Raw genomic sequence first — 18,613 nt, 5'->3', positions numbered from 1 at the left:
GGAAGGGAAAGAAACTTGTCATAAATATCCCTAGATTTCCCCAACTGCATCTAATAAATATTATAGCTGATGCTGACTTCTTCAAAGGAAGTGTTTGTTTTATTTTTTTTTTTCCTCTTGGACTCTTGTTTTCACCTCGACCCAGCCTTTGACTCTCTTTTCTCCTTCTCTAATTCCTTGCCTATTCCACCAATTACTAGCATGTTTAGGAATTCTATTATTCAAATGAAGAGATTTTCAGATATTTCTGCTGAAGACCTAGCCTCCAGGGTAAGAACAATACTGAGCTATAAATATTCAAGAAGATCCATTTCTCTGACTTCCCACCACCATTAGATAATTCTTCTGGAAGTGGCTTTCTTCCACTCTCCTTTTTGCAACTATTCCGTGTCCTAATTGACAAAGTCCAACGGTCGCTGAAGTTTGCTGCTTTGTCAATTTCCCAACCATTTGAGTTGAGGGAGAATCATTGTGGCCCTTAAGCAATAGCTCGATCAACATACCTTGTGCCATCCAAACTGGCACGGGTTGTGTCATCTGTCCCCAGTTGGTACTTATCTGTGCATGTTTGATGACATTCTCATTGATCCAAAGTGCCAGGAAATCAACTCATCATACTTGGACAACCTCCCGGAGGTTTTTGAAAATACTTTCTTTGGCAGCTGGTCCTGTTGGAAGGATATGGTAGAATTACCCTAAGCACGAAGATAGGACTGGGAAGGAGGAATGATTGTTTCATTTTGAGTTCCATCTGAAATGCTACCTGGATCAGCTGGAGTGCCTCCTCTTTCCATTATAATATAATGGGAAGGAAGAGGAGGTACAGAGTGGCTATGTTTTCTCTATGCTCCTTGTTTCATGGTCACTGAGGGGAAGTCTGCCCCTCACAAGGATTATGATTATGTTTACGCTCTTCATTAAGAGCTCACTACTATATGCCAAGCACCACGCTAAGGACTTTTAGACTGGGAGCCAACTGCTGGGTAGGGACTGTCTCTATATGTTGCCAACTTGTACTTCCCAAGCACTTAGTACAGTGCACCGCACACAGTAAGCGCTCAATAAATATGATTGATTGACTGGGGTAGGCATAAACTCATTGTGGGCAGGGAATGTGTTTGTTTATTATTGTCTTTTACTCTCCTAAATTCTTAGTACAGTGCTCTGCGCACAGTCAGTGCTCAGTCAATACAACTGAATGAAAAGGATGAATGAAAGTCAGATCAGATACAGGCCTTGCCCACATGGGGCTCATGAACTAAGAACAATTTCTTTGTTTGGGATCCTTTCCAAAGACAATTATTCAAGAAAGCATGGCTGCTATTCCCAGCCCTCTCTCACAACTCCTGGATTAACAGTAAAGGCTAGTGGGGCCTGGGAGACAGGGGACTTGGGCTCTAATCCCGGTTCTGCCACTTGTCTGCTGTGTGACCTTGAGTAAGTCATTTCACTTCTCCAGGCTTCAGTCCCCTCATCTGGAAACTGGAGATTAAGGCTGTGAGCCCCTTGTGGGTTGTGGACTGTGTCCAACCTGATTAGTTTGTATCTAACCCAGTGCTTAGTACGGCGTCTGGCACATAGTAAACATTTAACAAATGCCATTTAAAAAATATGGAAAGGGAGCACCCATGCAGCTCACTGGTCCTGAAAAATGGAATAATGGAAGTTGCCTCTTCTTTTTGTGTCCTGCGGTAATATTGCTATAACACTGTGAGGTATAATCAGAGCCATATTGAAATGATGTCGTTGGTGTACTAATGGGAAATGGATTTTTCAGAGAACCTTGTCCAGAGAGTATCACTTTATTCATTCAGAATACATTTCTCTCCCTTATCTGGTGACCCTATAGACAGTTTGCCAGCATGCTTCCTATACTTGGCAATCACATAACGGAGTTATAATGATTCTAATTGGAAACGTGATTTTAAATCAAGGGCTTCTATACTCTTTCCTTTATTGGATTTCAGATCAGTAACATTGATTTCTTTCTCCAGATAGGAGATTACACCTTTAACTATTGCCATTTCCTTTGCTACCCACTCAGCGGCTGAAGAGCTCTACAAAAGCCATGCAATTATAGGCTCCATGGAAATTCTTGTAAATGAATGAGGCTCTGAGATTAGTCACACAAAATTTATCAAAAGTGGAAAGTTCACAGGCATTCTTCTAGCAGTAAACTATTCCCTCACCTTTCTATCTCGCTCAAGTAATTTCTTCTCTCTTTTGTGTTAACTGGCATCTTTCAGGTTTGTGATTATTATTTCACACATTTGTTAAGTGTTTGCATTGGGCAAAGCATAATACTAGGCTCTGGGGAAAGTTACAAGAACAATAATGGCTTTACAATCTAAAGGAGATGGAGGGGTCATGGGGAAGAACAGGTGACAGACTCCTAAGGAAGAAATAACAAGATAAGCAAAATCAATGCTTAAAATAAAACAAGGACAACCAAAATGCAATGCGCTGCAGTTCATTATTGTAAAGTAACAGATTTTAGTTGCTCACTGCTCTGGCTGCCCTTACTCCACCAGTCAAGACCTTCCCAAATTTCTAACAGTTGGGAAGCTAGATTGTCAACTTTTTGAGGGTGGGAATCACATCTACTAACTCCCTTGTATTATCCCAAGTACTCAGTGCGGTCTCTGCACACAGTGCTCTGCACATAGTAAGCGCTCAATAAATACGATTGATGATGATCTTGTCTTATGCTGCCAAGTTGTATCCGACCCATAGTGACGGCACGTTCACATCTCTCCCAGAACGCCCCACCTCCAACTGCAATGGTTCCGGTAGTGGATCCATAACAGTTTTCTTGGTAAAAATACGGAATCGTTTTACCATTGCCTCCTTCCGCACAGTTAATATGAGTCTCCGCCCTCGACTCTCTCCGTGCCGCTGCTGCCCAGCACAGGTGAGTTTTGACTAGTAGCAGATCGCCTGCCACTCGCTAGCCACTGCCGAGCTAGGAATTGAATAGCTATGCCTCTGCTTGTCTCTCCCACCCAGAGTCGAGACTGGTAGAGTACTGGAAACCCTCCAGGTGCAACCCTGAGAGGTGTCTGCACACATAAGCACTCGGAAAACACCATTGCATTTGTCACTTGTCTATTTGTCACTTGATCTGCCCTCTAAACCGTTGTGGGCAGGAAATGCATCTGCTTATTGTTATTTGTGTACTCCCCAAAGTGCTTAGTACAGTGCTTTCTCCCCCTTTTAGACTGTGAGCCCACTGTTGGGTAGGGACTGTCTCTATATGTTGCCAATTTGTACTTCCCAAGCGCTTAGTACAGTGCTCTGCACATAGGAAGCGCTCAATAAATACGATTGATGATGATGATGATGAGTAAGTGCTAAATATATATGACTGACTGACTAGTCTGCTGCCCACAGGTTGGAGATACAACTGGAAGGGGTGATACCACAACTGGGTGGCTTTTCAAAACTAGAACTATCTCATGACTTCCAGGTTTATCCTTCGCCTTGTTTTTCAAGAGACCCTAAAAAGGTCAACCTCCAAGTCTGAATAATAATGATGACATTTGTTAAGCACTTACAATGTGCAAGGCATTGTTCTAAGCTCTGGGGAGAATACAAGTGATCAGGTTGTCCCACGTGGGGCTCATAGTCTTAATCCCCATTTTCCAGATGAGGTAACTGAGGCACAGAGAAGCTAAGTGACTTGCCCAAAGTCACACAGCTGACAATTGGTGGAGTCAGCATTTGAACCCATGACCTCTGACTCCCAAGCCTGTGTTCTTTTCACTGAGCCATGCTGCTTCCGGATGAGAAACTCCCATTTGAGGCTTCACATTGTGCTCCGAGACACCACCAAAGTAAAAATACTTTGTAAATGAAAACTATGGCATTCCAACAAAGGAAAATAACAGGGTACTAGTCTAAAAACATACCTTCCCCGACTAAGCTGTCATTTCCTCTTTTCCCACTCCCTTCTGTATCACCCTTGCATTTGGACTCTTTATTCATCCCTCCCTCAGCCCCACAATGCTTATGTACATAATCATAATCAATTTATTTATGTTAGTGTCCGTCTCTCCCTCTAGACTGTAAGCTAATTGTGGGAAGGGAATAAAGCAATTCTGCTTTATTGTTCTCTCCCAAGCGCTTACTACAGTGCTGTGCACATAGAAAGCACTCAATGAATATGACTGATGGCTCGATGACTTGTTTCTCTTCTTTTACCTGTCACCCTTTGTGTTTGTATGGACTGTTGTTAAAGTTCAAATGTGTGGGGCCAAACATGAAGTGGCTATGACGTTAATTCTTCATTAACCTGCTCTTCTTTTCTTTCTCCTGGCTCATCTCCACTGGAGGGACCTCCCCAGAAATAATAATAATAATAATGGCATTTATTAAGTGCTTACTGTGTGCAAAGCACTGTTCTAAGCACTGGGGAGGTTACAAGGTGATCAGGTTGTCCCACGGGGGGCTCACAGTCTACATCCCCATTTTACAGATGAGGTCACTGAGGCCCAGAGAAGTGAAGTGACTTGCCCAAAGTCACACAGCCGACAACCGGCAGTGTCAGGATTTGAACCCATGACCTCTGACTCCAAAGCCCGGGCTATTTCCACTGAGCCACGCTGCTTCTCTGTGGGTTGTTGGTTTTATAGGTACTCCGTATCTTCGGGGGAATGAACTTCAGTCAGTTCCTTTGAATGCTTAGTCAAGATGGTGTCTCTGTGTCCAAGCCTCCACCTGCATAATTAATTATTTGGACATTTTGATGAAGCCTAGTGATTTTTCTTAATTGCCAGTTTACTCCTGCTGTGCTACAGCCAGGAACTGACATCATCAATTTCATGAGCTGTTGCACACACAGTACAACTTTCAGCGTATGTAAAAGGTACTCCGGAAAACCTCATCGTTTCTAAATATGAATATATGTAGGGCTTTACGCACGCCTTATTCATTTATTCATTCAATCGTATTTATTGAGCGCTTACTGTGTGCAGAGCACTGTACTAAGCACTTGGGAAGTACAAGTTGGCAACATACAGAGATGGTTCCTACCCAACAACGGGCTCACAGTCTAGAAGAGGAAACTATGTAAGTATCATACAGTCCCACTGAATTGATTGAAAGAATTAATTTTTTAATGGTATTTGTTAAGCACCTACTAGGGGCCATGCATGACTCTAAGCCCTGGGGTAGACACAGACAGTCAGTCCCTATCTCACGTAGGATTTGAACCCATGACCTCTGACTCCAAAGCCTGGGCTCTTTCCACTGAGCCACATTGTTTCCCTATACCATGCACTGGGGTAGAGACAAGATAGAGCCCAAATGTGATTCACGGTCTGAGTAGGAGGAAGAATAGGTAAGGAATCCCCATTTTGCAGATGAGGAAACCGAGGCTCAGAGAAGTGAATGAGCAGCCCAATGTCACACGATGGACAAGTGGGAGAGCTAGGATTAGAATCCGGGCCCTCTAACTTCCAGGACTATGTTCTTTTCACTAGGCCACGCTGGTTCTCCTAATATGTGTTAAGCACATACTATATGCCAAACACTGTCCTAAACTGTAAATATTAGACTCTAATCTCACAGTGGGCTTCAGGATTCAGATGAGATGAGATTTGGGAGGAAAGATACAGAGGCTTCTACTACCCATTTCCCCTTGTTCTCCTCACAGCAACTTTCCCCTTTTCCTCTTCCCTTCTTCCTTCCCCTTCCCTTTGACTTTTTTCCCCTTCTCCTTGTCCCTAATAATAATAATAATAATTATAATGGCATTTGTAAAGCACTTACTATGTGCAGAGCACTGTTCCAAGCGTTGGGGAGGATACAAGGTGATCAGGTTGTCCCACGTGGGGCTCACAATCTTAATCCCCATTTTACAGATGAGGTAACTGAGGCCCAGAGAAGTTAAGTGACTTGCCCAAAGTCACACAGCTGACAAGCAGGTGAGCCGGGATTTGAACTCATGACCTCTGACTCCCAAGCCCGTGCTCTGTCCTCTGGACCACGCTGCCCTCATCCTTACGCCTGTCAGTGTAGCCTTTCAGCCAACCGCTGGATCACACGCTTCTCTGTGGAATAAAAGCTAAATAGCCAACTGGAACATGCTACTGTCTACAGGGTTCCCGTGGAGTTTTATGTGAAATTCAAAAGATGTTGGCTGTTGCGTGGATCCATTTTTCTTGTGCTTTCCCCTGGCATAAAAGTTACCCCTGGTAAATACAGAACATGCTTTGTGAAGCAAACACTAAGCCGTTTGTCTGACTTGCCTTAATCTTTTATTCTGGCATTTACATTGCTGCAGTGATTCAGTTCGCTATTTGCTCAAAGATCCCGTGACTCCTGGAGTGTCTGATAATCCGCCTTCAGCAAGCTCCAGGTGTCACCCTCTGAGGCAGCCTTCAAAGATGCTGTCCCAAGACTAGGACCATTCATTCATTCACTCATTTGTATTTATTGAGCACTTATTTGGTGCAAAGCACTGTACGAAGCACCTGGTAGTACAATACAACAATCAACAGGCACATTCCCTGCCTGAAGCAGAGAAGCACTGTGGCCTAGAGAAGCAGCATGGCCTAATCGATAGATCACAGGCCTGGAAGTAAGTTACCTCTTCTGTAAAATGGGGATTGAGACTGTGAACCCCGTGTGAGACATAATAATAATAATGGCATTTATTAAGTGCTTACTATGTGCACTGGAGAGGTTACAAGGTGATCAGGTTGTCCCACGTAGGGGGCTCACAGTTTTAATCCCCATTTTACAGATAAGGTAACTGAGACACAGAGAAGTTAAGTGACTTGCCCAAAGTCACATAGCTGACATGGACTATGTCTAACCTATTAACTTGTTTCTGCCCCAGTGTCTGGCACAGTGCCTGGCATATACTAAGCACTTAACAAATACCATTAAAAAACAAAGGTCCAGTTTGCCCAGAGATTGTATCCACATACTGGAGGAGGACCCAAACCTTTCCTGCTACTGCAGATATGAACTTGCTAGACAGAAGACTCGTGACTCTGCCTCTTTTAGACTGTGAGCCCACTGTTGGGTAGGAACTGTCTTTATATGTTGCCAACTTGTACTTCCCAAGCGCTTAGTACAGTGCTGTGCACACAGTAAGCACTCAATAAATATGATTGATTGTTAATGTTAATGAGCCACCTGTGGGCTGCAGCATTGGATAGCATTGGATTGGGAAGCAGCGTGGCTCAGTGGAAAGAGGCCGGGCTTTGGAGTCAGAGGTCATGGGTTCAAATGACGGCTCTGCCAATTGTCAGCTGTGTGACATGGAGCAAGTCACTTCACTTCTCTGAGCCTCAGTTCCCTCATCTGTAAAATGGGGATGAAGACTGTGAGCCCCCCGTGGGACAACCTGATCACCTTGTAACCTCCCCAGTGCTTAGAACAGTGCTTTGCATATAATAAGTGCTTAATAAATGCCATTATTATTATTATTATTATTATAGATTGCTATTAGAGTCTGAGGAATAATCACCTAGCCTTGATTTGTGCCAGCCAAGAGGAAAATGCTGATTTCATTCATCTGACTGTCTCCCTTTGTCTTGAGAAGGAACTTGCTTAACTTACAAAAGATGAAATTTATTGAGTGCTTACTGTATACATAGCACTGTACTAAGCACTTGGGAGAGTAAAATATAACAAAATTAGCAGACATGTTCTCTGTGCTTTTTACACGGTATTTGTCCCGGGCACCGCTCTGAGCACTAGGGTAGATGCAAGGTAATCAGGCTGGACGCAGTCCTTGTCCCACAAGGGGCTCACAGTCTTACAGCTGAGGTAACTGAGACCCAGAGAAATTATTCATTCATTCAATCATATTTATTGAGCGCTTACTGTGTGCAGAGCACTGTACTAAACGCTTGGGAAGTACAAGTTGGTAACATATAGAGACGGTTCTTATCCAACAGCGGGCTCAGAGTCTAGAAGAAATTAGGTAACTTGCCCAAGGTCACATAGCATAGCCAGGATTAGAACCCACGTCCTTCAGGCTCCCAGGCCAATGTTTTATATCCCCTAGGCCACACTGCTTATCTATCCTCAGCAATATCTTTAGAGAAGAGTTCTGTGTGAACCAAAATTTAGAACTGAACAAGACCGAGGCCAAGCCCAGGAATATGAGGTCCGAAATTAACACTGGCGAGGACCAACTGAACTATCGACGAGGTCAGATCTTGCTTGCAAGATGCATCATGCACGTGAAATTGTCCCGCTGATTTCTGGTTTCTACTCCAAGAGGGCTCACTGAGATGCCCAGGCCCTTATGACATAATCACATGAATCTCTTTACAGAATTCTTGAATGCATCTTCAGAAACCCAACTGAAAAGCACCCAACTCCTCAGGCAAATTTATTGTGTGCTTACTGTGTGTGGAGCACTGTACTAAGCACTTGGGAGAGTACAATACAGCAATCAATCAATCAATCAATCATATTTATTGAGCGCCTACTGTGTGCAGAGCACTGTACTAAGCGCTTGGGAAGTACAAGTTGGCAACATATAGAGACAGTCCCTACCCAACAGTGGGCTCACAGTCTAGAAGGGGGAGACAGAGAACAAAACAAAACATATTAACAAAAGAAAATAAATAGAATAAATATGTACGAAGAAAATAAATAAATATACATATACATAAATAGTAACACGGGGGATGGAGGGGGGGAGGGAGGGGGAGGAGGGGGAGAGGAAGGAGGGGGCTATTATTATTATTATTATTACCCAGTGCTCTGCACACAGTAGGAGCTCAATAAATAGTATTAATGTTAGTAGAAATGCTAATCTAAATCAAAGAAAATAAAACATTGTCCCCTTCTGTTGGTTTCCTCCCCTCTCAGGATGGCTCCTGGAGAGTTTGTCCAGGAGTTTTTACAGCAGAGCTGGTTGACACATTTTCTGCCTGTAAGAAGCTTGCGATCTAGGGGGGGAGACGGACAAGTGCTGTGAGCTGAAGTGCTTAAAAGAGAAACAGTGTGGCTTAGTGGAAAGAGCATGGGCTTGGGAGTCAGAGGACGTGGGTTCTAATCCCGGCTTCGTCACTTGTCTCCTGTGTGACCTTGGGCAAGCCATTTAACTTCTCTGTGCTTCAGTTACCTCATCTGGAAAAATGGGGATTAAGACTGAGCCCCATGTGGGACAACCTGATTACCTTGTATCTCCCCCAGCTCTTAGAACAGTGCTTGGCACATAGTAAGTGCTTAACAAATACCATTATTGTTATTATTATTATTATTATTATTATTATTATTATTATTAAAAGGAAACAGATCCAAGTGCATAGGTGATGCAGAAGGGAGAGGGAATAGGGGAAATTGGGGGTTATGTGGGGAAGGCTTCTTGGAGGAGATGTGATTTTAATAAGACTTTGAAGATGAAGAGAGTGGTGGTTTGTCACATAGGAAGGTGGGAGGGAGTTCCAGGCCAGAGGGAGGATGTGGACAAGGGGTGGGCCGTGATATGGACAAGATCGAGGTACAGTGAGCCAGTTGGCATTAGAGGAGTGAAGTGTGGTTCTGTTTAGCTGCAGGTGGTTGAATTCTTTCATACAAAAGATGTTTTATTCTATAAATCCTTGAGGATTTAGTTCCCTCAGCATTTCTGTATCCAGAGAGGTATGGATAGGGTGAGCACTGTCTGCTCTCAGAAGTACCTGACCTTAAGATGCATACGACATCATGTGTGTTAGGTCAGGCGTGCCACAAAACGTGGTGATGTCACACACACCGTTCTGGAGAAGAATGTTAAGGGGCTTGAGCCTAACAGTTTTTCTCCATGGGGACCCCCCAACTCCCACGATTGCACCCAAGTCAAGTTCTATCATGTGCCCATAAACATAGTTGTCATATCTGAGCAGCAGAAGGAAGGCTGGGCATTAAAAATATCAGACACACATATCAGACAGTGCTGAATCCATACTGGATGGGGGATGGATGAGCCGAAAACTATCTAGTCCAATAAAAAACGGGTTGAATGGCCACTCTAAGAATGAACTGTTTTTTAAATAGGCTAATTCAGAGAAAGGAACAGTTTCTTTTTTTAATCAGTCCCGAACATCATAATCTAAAGCTTTCGGGAACAAAACCAAACAGAATTATAGGAACAGCCTGTATGAAGGAATGGTAGCTCTCATTTTGTGAATAATGAAGATGATGGTATCTATTAAGCATTTACTATGTGCAAAGCACTGTTCTTAGCACTGGGGAGGTTACAAGGGTATCAGGTTGTCCCACGGGGGGGGCTCACAGTCCTAATCCCCATTTTACAGATGAGATAACTGAGACACACAGAATTTGTGACTCATAATAATAATAATAATAGCATTTGTTATGCGCTTACTATGTGCAAAGCACTGTTCTAAGCTCTGGGGAGGTTACAAGACGATCAGGTTGTCCCACGGGGGGCTCACAATCTTAATCCCCATTTTACAGTTTACATTTAACTGAGACGCAGAGAAGTTAAGTGACTCATGGCCTCGCGGAAGGAGACCTGGGTTCTAATTCTGCTCTGCCCTTACCCTGCTTTGTGGCCTGGGGCAAGTCACTTCTCTATGTCTCAGTTTCCTCATCTGTAAAATGGGGATTCAGTGGTTGTTCTCCCACCTACTTTCATTCATTCAATCGTATTTATTGAGTGCTTACTGTGTGCAGAGCACTGGACTAAGAGCTGGGGAAGTACAAGCTGGCAACATATAGAGACGGTCCCTACCCAACAACGGGCTCACGGACTCTGAAGCCGTGTGAGGTAGGGATTGTGTCCGACCCGATTAGCTTGCGTCTACCCCCAGTGCTTAGTACATTGCTTGACGCAATGTAAGCGTTTAACAAATAACATAATAATCGCCTAGGGTTTTCTTTGCCGTGAACCGAGCTGCAATTCCACCAAGAGGCACACGGTGGTGGGTTAGTGTCAGTGTTTATTCTGGCTGCATTTCCACTTTCTATTCGAATTATTAATAATAATAATAGTAATAATGGCATTTGTGAAGCGCTTACTATGTGCAGAGCACTGTTCTAAGCACTGAGGGGGAATACAAGGTGATCAAGTTGTCCTACGTGGGGCTCACACCCCATTTTATTGATGAGGTAACTGAGGCTCAGAGAAGTTAAGTGACTTGCCCTTGACAAAGGCCTTGACATTTCAGCGAGGATGAAAGAGAAATCCACCCAGGGTACTCTTGAGTACACTGAGGTATTACAGACTGAGCCCCCTTTTTCCTCCCAGACTGAGCCCCCTCTTTCCTCTCCCCCTCCCCATCACCCCCGCCCTACCTCCTTCCCCTCCCCACAGCACCTGTATATAATAATAATAATGGCATTTATTAAGCGCTTACTATGTGCAAAGCACTGTTCTAAGCACTGGGGAGGTTACAAGGTGATCAAGTTGTCCCACAGGAGCTCACAGTCTTCATCCCCATTTTACAGATGAGGGAACTGAGGCACAGAGAAGTTAAGTGACTTGCCCAGAGTCACACTGCTGACAATTGGCAGAGCTGGGATTTGAACTCATGACCTCTGACTCCAAAGCCCGGGCTCTTTTCCACTGAGCCACGCTGCTTCTCTATATATGTTTGTATAGATTTATTACTCTATTTCACTTGTACATATTTACTATTCTATTTATTTTGTGAATGATGTGCATCTAGCTTTACTTCTATTTATTCTGATGACTTGACACCTGTCCGCATGTTTTGTTTTGTTGTCTATCTCCCCCTTCTAGACTGTGAGCCCGCTGTTGGGTAGGAACTGTCTCTATATATTGCCAACTTGTACTTCCCAAGCGCTTAGTACAGTGCTCTGCACACAGTAAGCGCTCAATAAATACGATTGAATGAATGAGGGATCTTCCTTGAGTATTTACTATTAAACATAAGAAATGGAAAATAATTCAAGCATTGGAAACATTTCCTTGTCGAACGTGGTCATCTTCCCTGACTGGTAGAAATTCATGTCCATTGGGTTCACTTTTTTCCATGTCACACAGGTGTGACAAAGCAAAGAGCCCCTCGGCTGCCTTGAATTTTTGCTCAGCGACTAAGCTTCCTTGATTAACAGGCCAGCAAGTGTTCAAGGATGAAATATCGATATTTTTTGAACTGGAAGATACTGGAACACCAAAGACAATTTTCTTTATTCCACTACTTGATTATTGGCATCAAGGAGCATTAGAAAACTACAGTGTTGAGCATCCAACATCTTTCTTGTTTGAGTTAAAGGGTTTATTCCCTCCTGGTATCCTTGCAGGACAATGATCAACATAAGCTTAGTGCTTGCAGTTTCAAGTTACTTTAGAGATCAGAGATGACTTTATCATGTTTAAATGATCTGGACAGCAATTCAGTATTTATCTCTGAAGATAAACATTCCCACAAGGCTCTGGAAGATGACTGAGTTCTTCAGATTTGTTCTGGTACCAGGCTTTTCACCATGTGTCCAATATCCCAGAGGATGATGGACCTATTATCATGTTTGCCACAAATAGATCTCCTGACCCATGTGACTCTCTCCCTTTATCTGAACGTTACAGAATTCAGAATGATTAAATCAGTGCATATATTTTTCAGTAAGCATTCCCACTCAGCTCTTTCCCCTGGAATTATAATCAAGCTCGGGATAAGAAGATTAAACAGGCAACAGCAGAGACTTCAAAGGCTGTCTGAATATGCTTTATGTTCATTCTGCTGTTCTGAAATGCCTGTTTTGCCTTCTTCTCATTAGCACTAAAAAATAAGGCGCTAGGGTCCGGGACGTGATTTGCATGTAGATAGCAAATGCCTGGGAGGGGAGCGTGTACTTTATCTCGCTTTAAAATTCCTGGAAAACACAGGGGGCTCTGAGTTAGAAGAAATATTTTCCATTATTATTTTGAAAGTGGAGGTCCCAGAAGTGGGTCGGATTCTGGGGCTGGATCATGCAGGACTTTTGAGAAGGTTAAAAATGAGCTGATTTAATATTTCTCAAAAAAAGAAAACCCGCTCCAAGAGCCAGCACACTGATGCCTCGGATCTTCATGTGCAGGATAAAGAATGTGGTGAATACACAGTTCATACAATAGGCTTTGTGATTGTAACCAGCTCCTGCTGGGTTGGGAAACTGACTCATAATGCGTTGGGCAATGGGATGAGAGTGCTGAGAAGGCCGGCTCTGGACCCAGTTATGGAGATGAATACTATCTCATCCTTTTTACAGCCTTCTGCAGGCTCTATCAGTGGGCTCACTAATTGAATTGTTCTCCGGAGAGGACAGAGATGGAATATTGAAAATTAAAATGCTTCACGTTTCTGTCGTTTGTTAGGATTCCGAGTGCTACTACTTCAGGGGTTGAGCGAAGATTGTTTTTAGTTGTACAGATTCGAGCCTCTGTGTACAATTTGATTCAGCTTTTGTAGATGTGTTGGTAGCAGATAAGCCATACGTTCCAGACCATGTTTCTCCAGCCAAACTAAAGCGGAAGATCACGCAGTCCACCTGAGCTGTGTATTCAGCCTGATTAGATCAGATCCCAGCATGGATTAAGGCCTCAGTAGGCATGTTCTGAGTGGGAAAACCAACAGTCTAATAACCGGAGATTAATAGGTTAATCTTGACTTTTCTGGAAACCCCTACTGTAAATTTAGGCAAAATGCTTAACCTCTCTTTGAATAGGTTTTCTCGTCTGTAAAATGAGTGGAAGAGATGTCTGCAGTACAGTGCAAGCATTTAATAAAGTGCTCTGCACACAGTAAGTGCTCAATAAATACGATTGATTGAATGCCAACCTATCTAGACATAATAATAGTAATAATTACAGTACTTGTTAAGCGCTTACTATGTGCCAAGCACTGTTCTAAACACTGGGGTAGGTACAAGTTAATCAGCTTGGATACAATCCCTGTCCCACGTGGGGCTCACACTCTTAACCCCATTTTACAGATGAGGTAACTGAAGCCCAGAGAAGTGAAGTGACTTGCGCAAGGTCACACAGCAAACATATGGCTCTATCCCCTAAGCCACACTGACATGAATTTAATGTTATTCCATTTGTTTCAGGTTTTGTGATATTAAGTTTGGGGAGAATGGGAGAGAGAGGAGGAAAGGTCCCCAGTTTTATCTAAATAGGCGTATATCTTCAGCAAGTTTTTTGTTCCCTTACTCTCTGTCTCTATATGTTGCCAACTTTGCACTTCCCAAGTGCTTAGTACAGTGCTCTGCACACAGTAAGCGCTCAATAAATATGATTGATTGATTACTCTCTGTTCCCTCTGCAGACTGTAAGGACCTCATGGGCAGAGATCCCGTCTACCAACTCTATTGTATCGTACTTTCCCATGCACTTAGTACAGTGTTCTGAAGACAATAAGCAATCAATAAATACCATTGATTGATCAATTGAGTGATTTTATTCAAGGACTATCATAGTTCACCCACGCTTACTCTTAATCAGGTGGGTGGGAAGACTATTAAAAATGATTTTAAAGCACTTTGCAAGTTGTGCATCGTACGTTCATGCAATCTGATTCTGATGCTGTATTACCTACTTAATTATAAGCCCCAACAGCTAACACCTGCTGGGACTCATAGGGAAGCATCATGGCCTAGCATCATCCCCTCCTCATCCTGCCCCGCCTTTCCTCCTTCCCCTCCCCACAGCACCTGTATATATGTATATATGTTTGTGCGTATTTATTACTCTATTTTATTTGAACATATTTATTCTATTTATTTTATTTTGTTAACATGTTTTGTTCTCTGTCTCCCCCTTCTAGACTGTGAGCCCACTCTTGGGTAGGGACCGTCTCTATATGTTGCCAACTTGTACTTCCCAAGCGCTTAGTACAGTGCTCTGCACACAGTAAGTGCTCAATAAATATGATTGATGATGATGATGATAAATATGATTGAATGAATGAATGAGAGAGCACAGGCTTGGGAGTCGGAGTACCTGGATTCTAATCTTGGCTCTGCCACTTGTTTGCTGCGTGACCTTGGACAAGTCACTTAACTTTTTGGTGCCTCAGCTACCTCATCTGTAAAACGGGGATTAAGATTATGTGTCCCATGTGGGACATGGACTGTTCCTCACCTGATGAGCTTGTACCTACCCCAGTGCTTAGTAGAAGGCCTGGCACACAGAAAGCGCTTAACAAATATCATTTAAAAAATGGTTCCTTGGACAGAAGTGCTTGTCTGATTTCCACATTTTACTCTTTTAGGGTCAGAAGCTTTGGATAGAGAAGACCTTTTTCAAACGGGAATGCATCCATGTAATTGTCAACAGCAAAGACACAAACAGGTAATTTTGTAGCAGGAATTAGGATGTCAGAGAGAGCACCTCTGTACAAATCTTCACAGCCAGACAGGGATTTAACCTTTTCCACCAAGGTTATAATCATAATAATATGATTAATAATTAATAATTAATTAATAAAATAATCAAACCAGACCAGTTGCCATTGCCACATGAAACAAGAATTCTTCACATTCAGCCTCAGCCCTCTCCAATTTCACCTTCCCTTTATGCTCTCTTCACCTGCTGTCTCCCAATTCTCCCTCTTCACTCCTCCCAGCTAACCTGCTAACTGCATCTCGCTCTCGACTGTCCCACCTCCGTCCCCTCGCTCACACGATTCCCTCAGCTTGGATCTTCCTCCCTCCAAATCTGACAGGACACTGTTCTCCCCCACATTCAAAGCCCCGCTGAAATCTCACCTCCTCCAACAAACCTTTTCTGTTTAATTCCCTGCACCCTGAGACGAATAAACCCATTAGCCATCTCCAGCAATTATGAACTTTAAAACCATTCTCAGCACTTGGTGTATACCTTTTTTCAGTTGTACATGCAATTATTTATCTTTACTACTCTACTTGTAAGTATCCTTATTCTCTCTCTCTCCCAGTAGAATATAAACTCCTCATGTTCAGAGAATATGCTACTCCTTTGTTTTGTTCTTCCCAAGTACTTAATACCATGAGTTGCACTCAAGGTGCTCAATAAATACTAATACTATTACTATTAGCTGGAGAAGATATCTTCATCCCTAACCATCAGAATTTTCCATCTGCCTGCTACATTTGGACTAGGACCTATATAGAATCAGTCAATCAATCATATTTATTGAATATGAATAGAAGCAGCGTGACTCAGTTAAAAGAGCCCGAGCTTGGGAGTCAAAGATCATGGGTTCTAATCCTGACTCCGCCGCATGTCAGTTGTGTGACTTTGGGCAAGTGACTTCACTTCTCTGTGCCTCAGTTACCTCATCTGTAAAATGAGGATTAAGACTGTGAGCCCCATGTGGGACAACTTGATCACCTTGTATCCACCCCAGTGCTTAGAACAGTGCTTCGCACATAGTAAGTACTTAACAAATGCCATTATTATTATTATTATTATTATTATTATTATTATTATTATTATTATTATTATTTATTGAGTGCTTACTGTATGCAGGGCACTGGACTAAACACTTGAGAGTGTACAGTACAACAGAGTTGGAAGAAATGTTCCCTGTCCATAGATACGACATGGAGGTCTTTAAGACTAATACTGAAAATAAATATTTCATGACTTTAGATATTTCTGGTATGAATAAACTGAGAACTTATTAAAATAATTAAATTTCACAAGTAAGAATAATGGTATTAAGTGCTTACTCTGTGCTGAGAACTGTACTAAGCACTGGGATAGATACAGTATACACAGATAGAACACAGTCCCTGGTCCACACGGGGCCCACAGGCTAAGTGCTTAACAAGTATTATTTTTATTATTATTATTATTATTATTATTAAATAGCTAATGCAAAAAATAAATAAATGTTCCTATGAACATTAATAAAGGCTGTAATAAGGCAGATTTCTTCCTGAGTTCACCTGGAAATCAATTCAATCAGTCAATCAGGTTTATCGAGCATTTACTGTGTGCAGAACACTGTACTTGGGAGAATATAATACAATAGAGTTGGTAGACACATGCTCTGCCCACAGAGATCTTACAGTCTAGAGGGGGAATTTGTGTTGAATGCTAAGTAAAAAACTGAAGATTTCACTTCAGAAATCTTTGAAGAATGCTGTAAACCACAGCTCTGAATGACCTGCTGCGCAGTCAAGGATCAGAAAAAATATAGCTACTCCATAATGTAAGGATATAAATTCAAAATGGGTAGATCTATTTAAATTAAAGGATCTGAATCCCCAGATACCATGATTTTGCCTGTGAAATTTGACTGCAAAGTGTAACTACTAACACTTATAGCTTATTTCCAGGAAATTTTTAACTTTTTTTAATGGTAGTTAGTACTGAGCATTGGGATAGTTACAAGTTAATCAGGTTGGACACAGTCCCTGTCATTCATTCATTCATTAAATCATATTTATTGGGTACTGACTGCGGGCAAAGTACTATACTAAGCATTTGGGAGAGTACAATAGAACAATAAACACATAGATTCCCTGCCCAAATCCCATTTTACGGATGAGAGAACTGAGGCACCAAGAAGTTGTGACTTGCTCCACGTCACAAGTGATGGAGCCACGATCAGAATCCAGACCCATGCATTAGGCCACGCTGTTTCTCAACATAACTTCTGAAAAGTCACCTAGAGGGAAGGGCGAGACTATTTCATAGCTATTCTGTATTTTAGGGAGCTGGTTCTTACTGGTAGATAGGAAGATATCTATAAACTTGATGTCCCAGAGAGGTGGTGACTGCTGTAACTTTGCTTCTAGATGTTGCTGTGGCCAGCTCATAACGCAGCACATTCCTCCCCTGCCAAGTGCAACTTTCAGCAAAAATGGAGAGGAAAATAAGCAATTGGAGATCCAGCCGGAAAAATGGACCGTCAGCAAACACACCCAGACTTCTCCAACTGATTCCTATGGGATCCTCGAATTCCAAGGAGGTGGACACTCAAATAAAGCCATGGTGAGGGCGGGAGGCGGCGAGTCTATGCCAACCCATTCACACTGCACTGGAGGGAGGCTTTGCCTTTGGTCTTTTTGATATTTTGTTGGACATGAGTGATAAATTTGTAAACCATTTCTTTACCTCTGTGATTTGGATCCCATAAGTCACTCAGTCTAATGCATGGTGTTCCCTGGGAAAGAGAGTTCTCTTCCAAACGTGGGCTGAAGTCACTCGTGTGTCCACAAATCCTCACTCCACTTTCCTGCATCCTAACCTGAATCTAGTTTCGGCAATGAGGGTGCTCCATTTTATCTATCAGCAGTAACAGTAGCTATGAAATCACTGAATACCAAGCTGAAATCCATGAGGAATTCATTGATTCAGTCAGTCATTTATTGAGCGCTTACTGCGTGCAGGGCACTGTACTGATAGCTTGGGAGAGTACAGTATAACAATAAGCATTTAGACTAATAATAATGATGGCATTTATTAAGTGCTTACTATGTGCAAAGCACTGTTCTAAGCACTGGGGAGGTTACAAGGTGATCAGGTTGTCCCGGGGCAGTGGGGGGGGGGGGGGGGGCTTACAGTCTAAATCCCCATTTTACGGATGGTACTGAAGCCCAGAGAAGTTAAGTGACTTCCCCAAAGTCACCCAGCTGAAATTGGCGGAGCCGGGATTTGAACCCCTGACCTCTGACTCCAAAGCCTGTGCTCTTTCCACTGAGCCATGCT

At 42.8% G+C, this 18,613-nt stretch overlaps 1 protein-coding gene across 1 annotated transcript in view; it reads left to right on the top strand.

The window, feature by feature from the left end:
* Positions 1 to 564: 564 nt before the first annotated feature.
* The window catches only part of TRPM1 (transient receptor potential cation channel subfamily M member 1), a 95,455-nt gene continuing 77,406 nt past the window's right edge, over positions 565 to 18,613 (top strand). The window contains exons 1-9 of the mRNA XM_038747318.1: positions 565 to 684; positions 1,999 to 2,097; positions 4,776 to 4,864; positions 8,021 to 8,166; positions 12,049 to 12,225; positions 12,758 to 12,879; positions 12,961 to 13,059; positions 15,186 to 15,265; positions 17,701 to 17,896. Coding sequence (XP_038603246.1) covers positions 565 to 684; positions 1,999 to 2,097; positions 4,776 to 4,864; positions 8,021 to 8,166; positions 12,049 to 12,225; positions 12,758 to 12,879; positions 12,961 to 13,059; positions 15,186 to 15,265; positions 17,701 to 17,896 — 1,128 coding nt within the window. The remainder of the gene's footprint in view (positions 685 to 1,998; positions 2,098 to 4,775; positions 4,865 to 8,020; positions 8,167 to 12,048; positions 12,226 to 12,757; positions 12,880 to 12,960; positions 13,060 to 15,185; positions 15,266 to 17,700; positions 17,897 to 18,613) is intronic.

The sequence above is a fragment of the Tachyglossus aculeatus genome, chromosome 5 (assembly GCF_015852505.1).
Source record: "Tachyglossus aculeatus isolate mTacAcu1 chromosome 5, mTacAcu1.pri, whole genome shotgun sequence".
NCBI classification, from domain to species: domain Eukaryota; kingdom Metazoa; phylum Chordata; class Mammalia; order Monotremata; family Tachyglossidae; genus Tachyglossus; species Tachyglossus aculeatus.
Note: the sequence above shows the minus strand (reverse complement) of the source record. Positions and strands in the feature narration are given on the sequence as shown.